Source organism: Lagenorhynchus albirostris, chromosome 2 (assembly GCF_949774975.1).
Source record: "Lagenorhynchus albirostris chromosome 2, mLagAlb1.1, whole genome shotgun sequence".
In the NCBI taxonomy this organism is placed as follows: domain Eukaryota; kingdom Metazoa; phylum Chordata; class Mammalia; order Artiodactyla; family Delphinidae; genus Lagenorhynchus; species Lagenorhynchus albirostris.
Genome location: NC_083096.1, coordinates 100,338,106 through 100,350,286, shown reverse-complemented (window position 1 = coordinate 100,350,286; position 12,181 = coordinate 100,338,106). Strand labels below are relative to the sequence as shown.

The 12,181-nt window shown below is 34.9% G+C and overlaps 1 protein-coding gene and 1 pseudogene across 2 annotated transcripts in view; both read right to left on the bottom strand.

Annotated features, from left to right (window-relative positions):
• The window catches only part of DPYD (dihydropyrimidine dehydrogenase), an 810,282-nt gene that overhangs the window by 690,151 nt on the left and 107,950 nt on the right, over positions 1–12,181 (bottom strand). For both annotated transcript variants that reach the window (XM_060139525.1, XM_060139524.1), the window contains exon 3: positions 9,266–9,348. In XM_060139525.1, coding sequence (XP_059995508.1) covers positions 9,266–9,348 — 83 coding nt within the window. The remainder of the gene's footprint in view (positions 1–9,265; positions 9,349–12,181) is intronic.
• On the bottom strand, positions 1,795–2,162 carry LOC132516065 (cytochrome c-like; annotated as a pseudogene).

Sequence of the window (12,181 nt, the reverse complement as noted above, 5' to 3'; positions counted from 1 at the left end):
AACTTAAATGATATTTAAAATGTACTGTATCTCTTAAAATTATTTTCCTAATTTACATAGTTATACTTTCAGTTTAACTCTGGATACATAGCTGGGTTTATGGTACACCTGCAATTACTATTACATGCACCAGAAAAAAAGCCAAGAATATAAACTGTGCAACTCAACATCACCATCTAGTGACAGAATTCCTAACACGTGACAAAGCTGAGCAAAAAGGAATAGATTTCAGAGATATAATGCCCTGGTAGTTTATCTTTAGAATAATCACCAAATGTAACAGCTCTCACTGAATATGTATGGCTCTACAAATAAAATCCTAACCCTTAATTGGCTATGTCTGTACTCTAAAATGTAATTTATATTCTTACCATAGAGGTATATCCACAGATCTCACCAATCTATATTTTTGTGTATTAAGTCATTATCAGAAAGCTTCATATAGTTTTTTACATTTTTTTCTTAATGAACTACATTCTATATGTAACTTTTCTTTCAGATTTTGACACCCCATTTTCTTAAGTTATTCAACTGAAGTACCTTCCAATTTCATTATTTCTACTACACATGGCCCACTACTGCCTTGGGAAGTAAAAAGGTGACCAAGAGACACCACGTTTTTTAAAAAGGTCCCACTTTTCCCCTTGATGTTTAGAAATGATTACAGGGACTATGACAGGTGCAAAATATAATACAGTAATCAAATCACTTTGGTATGATAAGAGGGTTGAATTGGCAGAGATAAGGGGAAAAAATGAAAAGAAATTGAGAATTTCACCTCTAAATTCACTATTATCATACTATAGACAGAGATTTCACCTGGAGATGATACATTTTTTTCTGTCCTTAAAATTTTTTCATGTCATCATTTTCAGAAATCCTGTACAGTATTTCCACACAGCCATGGAACTACAATGGACTCTATAAGTTAGATAAAAAATATTCCCTCTGGCATTCTACATTCTAAGACCACACCGAAGTTTTCCAGTCAATTCCATTATGTATGACATATGTAATTTATTTGAAATAAGCACTATACACCATTCAATGGAAATAATGTATACAAACATTGTAATACTTTGTATCTTCATTTTCTTAATGTTTCATAAATTACAAAGCATTCTCTCCTACATTATTGTTGTTCTTCATATCAATCCTATTAAGCTTTTAATTCTATCTTATAAAAAAGACTAAAAAAGACTAATTTATCTAAAATCACAGTTGGAGTCTAAAATCTGATTTTTGCCACTTATCCAAGATTTTGTATCTTATTTTATTCTTCCCATTTTTCCTTCTTACTTCATTATTTTTCTTTTTTTCTTTTATTTTTTTTAGATGGAGAATTTTAATTAAATTGGCATAGTTAAGACCAAAAAGGGAAGGTGGACATTGTCAGTGTATCTTCAGCCCTTGCCTTAACGGGCGAATGAACACAACTTGAAACACAGGTGACTCTTGCTGGTCTATGAGACAGTGAAGGGAGCTTCTCAATATTTAAATATATTAATATAACCAGTTATAGAAATCTAAATATAAAACCAATCTCCTATAGGGTTTGAGAAGGCATTCACCATATCCCTGAAAAGTTTAACATTCCTTATTCAAGTTTAATCATCTCTTTAGAAAGGGAAAACAGTGATAGTACTTGTTGAACCAGAATTACTATCAAAATTCAAAAAGCTGACCATATTTATTTAGCCACAAGCCAATCTTATTTAAATCAGGACAGAAATATTACATCAGCCATTCATGATCTGAATTCTAGTGTATGAGATCAATTTAAATATGGTACACATAAAAAGTCATGAGACATTTCATAATAAATAAGGCAGTGGCCAACTATTACTCATTAGTAGCTTTTTTGAGATAAGCTATCAAGTCTGCCCTTTCTCCCTTCTTCTTAATGCCAGCAAAGATCATTTTTGTTCCAGGGATGTACTTCTTGGGATTCTCCACATACTCCATCAGCATCTCCTCTCCCCAGAGGTGATGCCTTTGTTTTTGTTGGCATCTGTGTAAGAGAATCCGACAGCCTGTCCTGTCTTTCGCCCAAACAGAACACGGAGATTTGGCCTGGTCTTGTGCTTGCCTCCCTTTTCCACAGTATGGCACTGGGCACACTTCTCAACAAAAATCTTCTTGCCCTTCTCGACATCACCCATTATTAAATCGTTCTTTCTCTGTGCACGACTCAGAGGTTCCCACTCGCAAGCCGAAAGTCCCGCTCTCTAATCCCAAGAACACGCCGGTCTGCGCCTACATATCTCATTATTTTTCTAATCATTCATAATATGCTCCCATTATAGAAAATTTAGAACAGAAAATTATAAGCCTGAGAAATGTGTAAGCCCACCACTCAGATATAATATATTTTGCTGTATTTTATTCCTATCTTTTTTCTCTTTATTCTTTATATTCAATGGAGATCATGTTCTACATGCAATTTTGTTTCCTGGTATTTTTCGGTGAACATGATGATACTCGTGTCACTCAAAAACACTGTTAAAGGTCATTTTAATATCCAGATATAACTAAATACGCCACAATTTACCATTATGTATATATATTTATTGATATACCATATATATTATTTTATATTCTAGAAACTTCATTTTCTTATTATTTCCTTAATAGTAGACAATTAGGTTCTACTCAATTTGTTTACTGTTATATTCTATAATTTGAGAAACAGTTTCAGATTGTCCATAATGTCTATGTCTTGTGCATAGTATATTTCATGAAGTTAAATTTATATGAAAAGGGGTATGTTTGTTTCAAGGTTCTTAGTACTTATTGGTACACTCCCTTCCTTAAATGTAAAAGTAATTTCAATTGCTCTTGATCTCTGAGAATGGGACAATGGCTCTTACCATTCCATCTCCAGCACTCAAAAATCTCCTCCTCGCTGAACTGCAGTAACGTCAATAACCAAGAATTAGTACTTTTTATGTAATTTATATTTTGCTTGCCATTAGAGTTGAATATTTTAAGGGTTTCTTAATCATACTTTGCCAATTAACCACTAAGCTCCTAAATTGTTTTGAATCTCTTACACACATGGCAATACAGAACACTGATGTTGTCTTTAAATTTTGTGATTTTTTTCCATATACAGAAGCTTTTTTTTTTTTTTTTTTTTTGCGTTACGCGGGCGTCTCACTGCTGTGGCCTCTCCCGTTGCGGAGCACAGGCTCCAGACGCGCAGGCTCAGTGGCCATGGCTCACGGGCCTAGCCGCTCCGCGGCATGTGGGATCTTCCCGGACCGGGACACGAACCCGTGTCCCCTGAATCGGCAGGTGGACTCCCAACCACTGCACCACCAGGGAAGCCCCAGAAGCTTTTTTAATGCAGTCAAAGCTTAGTTATTTCCTCAACTACTTTTTGGATTATTATCTCTTTCCCCATCTAAACCTCAGAGATAGTCACTTTCATAGTTTATTGGACTGTGGCTGTCTCATTTATTTATTTTAGCTCTTTAATATACACGAAACTTCCTTTAATACCCGTGAGGTGAAAATATAAGGTGATTTCTTTTTTCTAAACAGCAAAACAACTGTCTCTTATACCATTTGCCGAGCAATTCAACATGTCCTGGATGATTGGGGTACTCTAATATAACTACCTCATAGGATCTTCATAGAATAGGTAATACACAGAAAAGTTCACAAATTTCCATCTTTATCTTAAAACTGACCATATTACTAAATTCTTTTATTAATTTCTAGAGTGTTTTTGTTGTTAATTCCATAGAGATTTCTACATACAAGTCATGTCTTTAGAAAATAATAGTCACCTTGTCTCCTCCATATCATATTTGTTAATTTTGGTTTTATATCCATTACTATGTTCTGATTTCAGTTTTACTCTTCATTTTTTGAGAGTGTGCATGATGTGTATGTGTGATGTGTGTGAACATGGTTTAACCTTACCCTAGACTCTCCTTTGATGATAATTCCATCGGTGAGAGAAAGGTGAATGTCATGTTAGCAACTCAAAAACATCCCTCTGGGGTGATGCTGTCCAAACCATAGCCACTAACCACATGCAACAATTTACATTTAAATTAATAAAAATTAAATAAAATTAAACATTCAGTTCTTCAGTTACACTAGCCACAGTTCAAGTGCTCAGACACACCATATCAGAGTCCCAATTTATTCTGTTGGAGAAAGTTATTTAAAATGTTTAAATCCCGGGCTTCCCTGGTGGTGCAGTGGTTGAGAGTACGCCTGCTGATGCAGGGGACACGGGTTCGTGCCCCGGTCCGGGAAGATCCCACATGCCGCGGAGCGGCTGGGCCCGTGAGCCATGGCTGCTGAGCCTGCGCGTCCAGAGCCTGTGCTCCGCAACGGGAGAGGCCACAACAGTGAGAGGCCCGCGTACCGCAAAAAAAAAAAAAAAAGTTTAAATCCCAAAATATGTTTCTCTCTGACACACATTTTCCTAAACCAAGTATTTTCTTAGGCATCTGGTTAGATTCTCCTTTCTGATTCCATGCACTATCATTCGAAATCAGATGCTTTCCCATGGCTACAAATATCAAAGTACTTAACAAATCCCAGGCTGCAACCTCCAGTCTTTTTCCTGAGTTGCAGAGTTGTATTTTCCTTTGCCTACTGCAAATTTACACATGAGTTTACCATAGCTATCTCAAATTCATCTGAAAACTAAAATCATCTTACTTAATCCTCCTCTTCTTTTCTCTTTCCCTATCTTAATTAATGTATATCCAAATACTCAAAATAAAAACATTTGAGTTTAAACTTACACAGTGCTGTATGTCAATTATATCTCAATAAAACTGGAAGGGACAAAGCGATAAAGAGGCATGGACATATATACACTACCAAACGTAAGGTAGATAGCTAGTGGGAAGCAGCCGCATAGAACAGGTAGATCAGCTCGGTGCTTTGTGACCGCCTGGAGGGGTGGGATAGGGAGGGTGGGAGGGAGGGAGACGCAAGCGGGAAGAGATATGGGAACATATGTATATATATAACTGATTCATTTTGTTGTGAAGCTGAAACTAACATACCATTGTAAAGTAATTATACTCCAATAAAGATGTTAAAAAAAAATGATTGGAAAAAAAAAAAACTGGAAGGGAAAAAAAAGTTGAATACAAAGTCAAAAAATATTTTTTGACTTGCCCTTGATAAATGTCCTTCTTCTTATTTTTTATCTTTATCAATAATTCAACAAATAATTATTAAGCACCTAATATGCTAAGAATACATATGGTAAGGCTAAGAATACAAAGGAGAGCAAAATAGCAATCCTCCTACCCTCATGAGATTTACTATCTAGTAGGATACACAAATAAATTAGACTTTATTCTGAAAGCATAAGAAAACTTTAAAAGGTTTTAAACAGAGCAACAGAGATTAAATCAAGTTTTTAATATATTGAGGCTATTAAGTCACAGAGTCTCATCAGATCTACCTTCTAAATATTTCTAAATTTCTCAAACACACTCTCCTCTGTTGACCTCTATACCCTTCTACCTTTATCTTAGTGGGGTCACTGATTTCTCTACATCTCTCATTCCCTCCACTGTACCCTCTACTCTACTGCCAAAACAAACTTTTGAATTATTTTTTCCCAGTCTGGGTATGAGTTAAAACCTAATAAAATACTTGTTTCATTTAGCCAGCACATTCCAGAGTAGGCTGTATCCCCTTATACGTTTTAAATAGCCGGCCACACGTTCTCACATCCAGGATTAGATCCTCACATCTGGGATCAGGAAGAAGCACCGGAGGGGTCTAAAATGATTCCTGAGCTGGGACACTGATGAAAGAACAGGCCCAAGATTGCTTGGCAAAGACTGCCCACGAACAGGGATTGGATGAGACGACAGAGAACTGAGCAAGGGCAGAGACCTCTCTTTTTTGTTCTTAGTAGAACCTTAATAAATGAGGAGGTAATACCCAACTTGATGATAAGACCCAACCAAGGCAGCCACAAAATGTCTGTCACTCTTCAGATTCAGTCAAGTTTTGCTCCAACTTCTCCAGACTACAGACACACTCAGGAGGAGGGTACCACTGTGGGTGCCCGGAGCCACCTGAGGGCTGCTGCAGAGGTTAAGTTAGTGAGAAAAAAAGGATGTTCAATAGCCAAGCTATGTCATGCCCATGGACCAAGAGAAAAAATGCCATATCATTTTTGGGATCAGGGAAACAACTCAAGTACTGGGGCTCTGAGTCTTCACATCAGGCATTTGATTTTTGTATCTGTCTCCCCAACTAGGCCATTAGCCCCTTGAGGGCAGAGATTCCCTTATTCATATCTGTAACCCCATTACCTGGTGTATTACAGAAACACAATAAATGTTTATTAAATAAATGAATGATTGTATCTATCCCCACATTATATTTTCTTACCCTATTAGAATTCTAAAAAGTTGTAAAATAATCTTCATAGTTTTATCAATATATTTAATCCTGTCACCCTTCCTTAAAAACCACAATCACTCCTTGAAGTAATTTAAAGTATCTATCCTGGCAAGCTAGACTCTATGTAACTGACCTCTAGAATATGGTAACAAACACATTTCCAACAAGCCTCCTGAAACCAGCCCCTGAGCTACCTGAAATTGTTAGCAAATTATTCATACCTGTCTCCCACTGCCCCCTCTCACACTCTGAAATTCTGAATAGTTCCCACCATCCCTGCCAACCTCGTACTGCTTTATTTATACCCAAGGATTCTTGGCATATGAGGAGAGATATTACTGACCAAATAATTCTGCCTATGTGAGTTTTGCAGGAAAACATACATTCAAAAAAGCTTGAAAAAAATTTGCTCTACGTCTTTAAAGACGACTTTACTGTTCTTGAAATACATCTTGCACCTTTGTTCAATACCTTTCCCGCTACCTGTAAAACTGGCCATATTCAAGGCCTAGATCAAATTTCTTATCCTCTCCATGGTTTTCTTTGATTTGACACTCTTCATGTAAGACAATAAAAATGATCATAGATGAGAGAACAATTAATTTTTGCCCCTTGATGCATTCTCCTTTTATTCTATTAGTCACATAACATTATAACTTTTTGTTTATATGCGTCCATAGTCTCACATATAAAGAATGAGCTCCTGCTGTATTTTCTAAAGGCAAAAACCAGAAGTTTTTTTAAAAGTGCTAGGCCCACAGTACACTAAACTGTTGAATGCTTTTGGTAACAAGATTATTTAGTTGTGTTTAGTGAATCTAAAGATTATGAGTGTGTGTATGTGTAAAATATCCTGCCAACGTAAACAAAGTACATTACACAGCCATATGATTAAATGCTGATTTAAATTATCTAGCCTATTGCTTTATCTCATGGCATGGATGGTTGAGAGGTTACTCCAATCAGGTAATACTTGTTTTTCTCATTAATTCATCTCTACTTTTTGAAAAGCAGAATTTTCGAAAATGGCAAGTATTACAAAATTTGGCAGAATTTTATAATCTCTTCCAATGCAGTTCTCCCATAATTCAATTTGTTTTTTTCTTGATGATGAATTTTCTATACTAATTACATCCTTCCCTTGTTCATTGTATTTCCCTCACTCACATCCATTTTCATTCACATTGCCCCTTTGCAATTCTTTCTATGTTTTTGGCCTTTTATTCAAAGCTTCAGAGCTGGCATTCTCTTTGTCTTCCTTTGGGTCTATGGGTTTACTTCAAACTGAATAGATATAAAAATACAGAGAATAACTGTACAGTTCTAAATAAATATTGATGTTATGCTTAACATATTCAAAGTTATTACAATAAACATTTACAAAAATGATGTTTTCAATTTATACCTGTGGTAGTTTCAGGTAGAGGATAAAGAATATATTGAAAAACAGCAGTTCAGTCATAACTTCTGCATTGGCCTTTTCCACAATACATTTTACTCTTTATTTTAAATTTACGACTATTTTCAATAACTTTTACTTTCTGAGAATGCCCACTTGCATTGTATATAGATACAAACTCTCTATTGTGGACTCAGTTTTATGTTTCCCTCTTTTTTATTAGTAAAGACATTAACAATAAAATAGGCTCACTTGCTCCAGCTGGTAATTTCTCAATACTAGTAATATATTATTCCTCTTTTTGTGACATCATAATCATCTATATAGAAGTACCATGTACCTTTGTGTAGAAGCTACTGTTTCCATTAAATTTAATTACCTCCCCCTGTGGTTTTAAATAGAAGTGGCTTCAAAATGAGGGCAGCTTCTATTAAATTTAATTACTTTCCCCTGCTGCTTGCGTGGTAAAAGGGAGGTCACTAAATGAGAGCAGCTTCTAGCCTAAAGTATATGGTAACTGTGTGCCAGCAATAACAAAATTGTGCCCAAAATACCCTTCTAGGGAGCTTCACAGGTTTATCCTTTCTCCTATTTAAAATTTTTCCTTTAGCCTTAATTTAAGCCCTTAAAACATGAGCATGGATAGAAGCAGATATATCTTAAAAATCAATTTTAGTTTCACAGGCTAAATCAAGGCAAATATACTATTTCTGTACAAATATATTGGAAATTATCCCACTCAAAGGTTCAAGCTCAGAACTTTTAAGATTAACATCATTTGTTGTCGTTTCTCCAGCTGTAAGGATGCTAAGTTTTATTCTTCACACATTTTCAATGTCTAGTAAAAGCCTTCATTGATTCTGATCAGATGGATTTAAAGACTGCTTCCTAAAAGTTATTAAAAAGGTATTAAGTTTAGGGAGATTTCAGAAAAATATTCAGAAATAGTAATGTTAAAAAGGAAAAAAAAGAAAACCCATCAGGTTCATTATAGACTGCTGTATTTGAAAAAAAGTTAATCTGTATGCTTTATAATAGTATGAAAACGTGTATCAGTTTAAAAATACTATGGTATAATCCTATAAAATATTTTAGTTAAATATTAATTAGGAGAAAATACTACTCAGTTAAAACACCATTGTACTATTTATTTTTTTACACAGGCAGAATGTAGATGAACAACATTTCCATTCAATCACACAGTTTAGTATAAATATAAAACAAGACACCCCTCAAGCATTTGAAGTAACAAATTAAACATTTACATTTTTTACTGTGCACTGAGGCTTAACATTTATGCAGCTTCAAAACCAAAGTACAGCCTCAAGGGAAGTCTCTCCACTGACAAATTAATACCTTAGAGAACAGAGCTGAATGGTGGCAATGAACTCATTTGTTCCCCCAATAATGAAGAATGACTTTTTCTTTACCACATCTGTGACTGTTGCTATGGTGACCCAGACTTACCTCATTGCTTCTCGGAGAGCTCCTCGTTCACCAAGAGTCGTGTGCTTGATGTCATCAAAATTATTCTCCAGCTTCTCGCAATTCTGCAACATATTAGAAAAATGCATTAATCCCCCAACATACTGAGATAAAATTATATCTATGCAATTATGTAAAATATAATTGATTATATTGATTATGGACTCAAAAATATGCACACCATTTTAATTGGGTAGGATTCATTAAAATTGACAGTGTGAATTCAACAGTAACAAAATAAAAACGTTTTATGTTACAGCTGTCACAGAAGTCTTCTTATCATTTTTTCAAAATTGGGTAAATAGAAGAAATGAGTATTATATAAAAGTAGTACAACTTCTAGAGTTTTGAGGTTTAAAAATTAGTTCTCTAAAATAATCTCAAGTATACCAAAGCCAACTGGAATTCAAAGAAAGTCAGTAAAGTTTGAAATCACAATAAATTGTATATGATAAATACCCAGTTCTAAAATATTAGTATTTACTGATATGGAAAGATAAAGCCCAGGCATAATATAATAATAAAAGTTCAAACATTTTGAAATCAAAATTTTAAAATTAGATCTTTAAATAACAGTTATACACAAATTGTTCACAAATATATATATATGTATATATATTTGAAAATAAATAAGTCCACTCATTAAAATTATGTGACATTGCATCAGGCTCTTAGCATTACTGGACTGAATTTTCTAAGAGTTTTTTTGTTTAATTTTAATTATGTTTTTATATGTAAAACTAACAATCTCACATGACCCTAATAAGTTATCAGAACATAATATATAGGATTAAATTTTACCCTAAAAAATGTATCCATATGAATCTTTTGGCACATTAGATTTCATGTATTTAGGTAATAAAATAACTGGATTTAGCATTTTAGTTAATTTAACAGACAGTAAAACTAAAGAATAAAATTTTAACATTAATGGGTTCTATATTAAATTGTAAATAAGTATGCTGGATTTTACAAAAATACAGAATTTAGATTAATAATTTCCAATGTGTAAGAATTCATTGATTTAAAACCCATTGTTATATATACCATTATCTTACCTTGATATCTTTTTTAGATTGGCCAAATTAAGGCAAAGATCCTTTTTAACACATAGTTACATGTTTTACAATGAGAATCTTGAAAATTAGCAAAATGTATCTAAAATAATTTGAATTATGGATCAAAGTCCTTTTTTGGATATGTAACTTGCAAATATCTCCTGATCTGTGTCTTGTCTTTTCACTTTTTAATAGTATCTTTTCATAAAGGGAATTTCTTTTTATTTTTTTTTTTTGGCGGTACGCAGGCCTCTCACTGTCGTGGTCTCTCCCGTTGCGGAGCACAGGCTCCGGACGCGCAGGCTCAGCGGCCATGGCCCACGGGCCCAGCCGCTCCGCGGCATGTGGTATCCTCCCGGACCGGGCGTGGTATCCTCCCGGACCGGGCGCGAAATCGTGTTCCCTGCATCGGCAGGCGGACTCCCAACCACTGCGCCACCAGGGAAGCCCGAGAATTTATTTTTAAAGAGGCCCAATTTATTATTGCTTTAATTTATGGTTAGTGCTATTTGTGTCCTGTTTAAGAAATCTTTGATTTCCTCAAGGTTATAAATTTATTTTCCTATATTTTTCCACAAAGCTCTATTACTTTGCATTTCACATTTAGATGTGTAATTCATCTGGGATTGATATTTGTATATGTGTATAACAGAAAAATCACACCATACAGGTCAGCGGTTAAATCAGTACTATTTTTTGAAAAGGCCATCATTTCCCCACTTTAATTCATCTTTTCCATAAAGTAAGGCACAGTATACATAGGGTCTGTTTCTGGGGTCCATAATGGCCAACTGCTCAATTTCCTATATTTGTGCTAGTATCACACTGTTTTAATTACTCATATCTATAATAAATAAAGAACTCTGACAAGTAAATATGAAAAAAACCAGACAATTCAATGTAAAATGGGCAAAAGACTTATATAAACACTATATAACAGAGACTATACAAATAACTAATTTAAAAGAACATGCTCAACAGCATTAGTCATGATAAAGATGCAAATTTTAAAAATGAAATATCACTACACACTTTGAAAATGTGTAAAATGAAAAAGATAGATGATAAAAAAGTGGGTTTTTTAAATATAAAAAGCAACTGAAGCACTGCTGGTAGAACTGTAAATTGTTAAAACCACTTGATAAAGCTTTTTGGTAGCATTTTCAAAAGCTGAATTTTCATGTCTTGGAATACACCCAGAACAAATATGTAATATGTTTGCCTAAAGTCGTATACAAGAATGTTAATTGTAGCACTATCCAAATTTCCCCAAACTGGAAACAAGTCAAATGCACATAAAGATGGAATATATAAATCAACTGTGTTATATTACTACAATGGAAAATACATAGCAATGAGAATGAACAAACTACATCTATGTGGAATAACATGGATTATCTCACACCCATAGTATCAAATAAAGTGACACACAAAAGATCACATAGGAAAATTATTCCACTTAAATGAATTTCAAAAACAAGCAAAGCTGCACTTCTCTTGTAGCACAGTGGTTAAGAATCCGCCTGCCAATGCTGGGGACACGGGTTCGAGCCCTGGTCCGGGAAGATCCCACACGCCGCGGAGTGACTAAGCCCGTGCACCACAACTACTGAGCCTGCGCTCCAGAGCCCGTGAGCCACAACTCCTGAAGGCCGGGTGCCTAGAGCCCGTGCTCCACAACAAGAGAAGCCACCGCAATGAGTAAGCCCGCGTGCCACAACGAAGAGTAGACCCCGCTCACCGCAACTAGAGAAAGCCTGCACACAGCAACGAAGAGCCAACGCAGACAAAAATAAATAAATTAAATAAATAAATTTTTAAAAATTACCTTTAAAAAAAT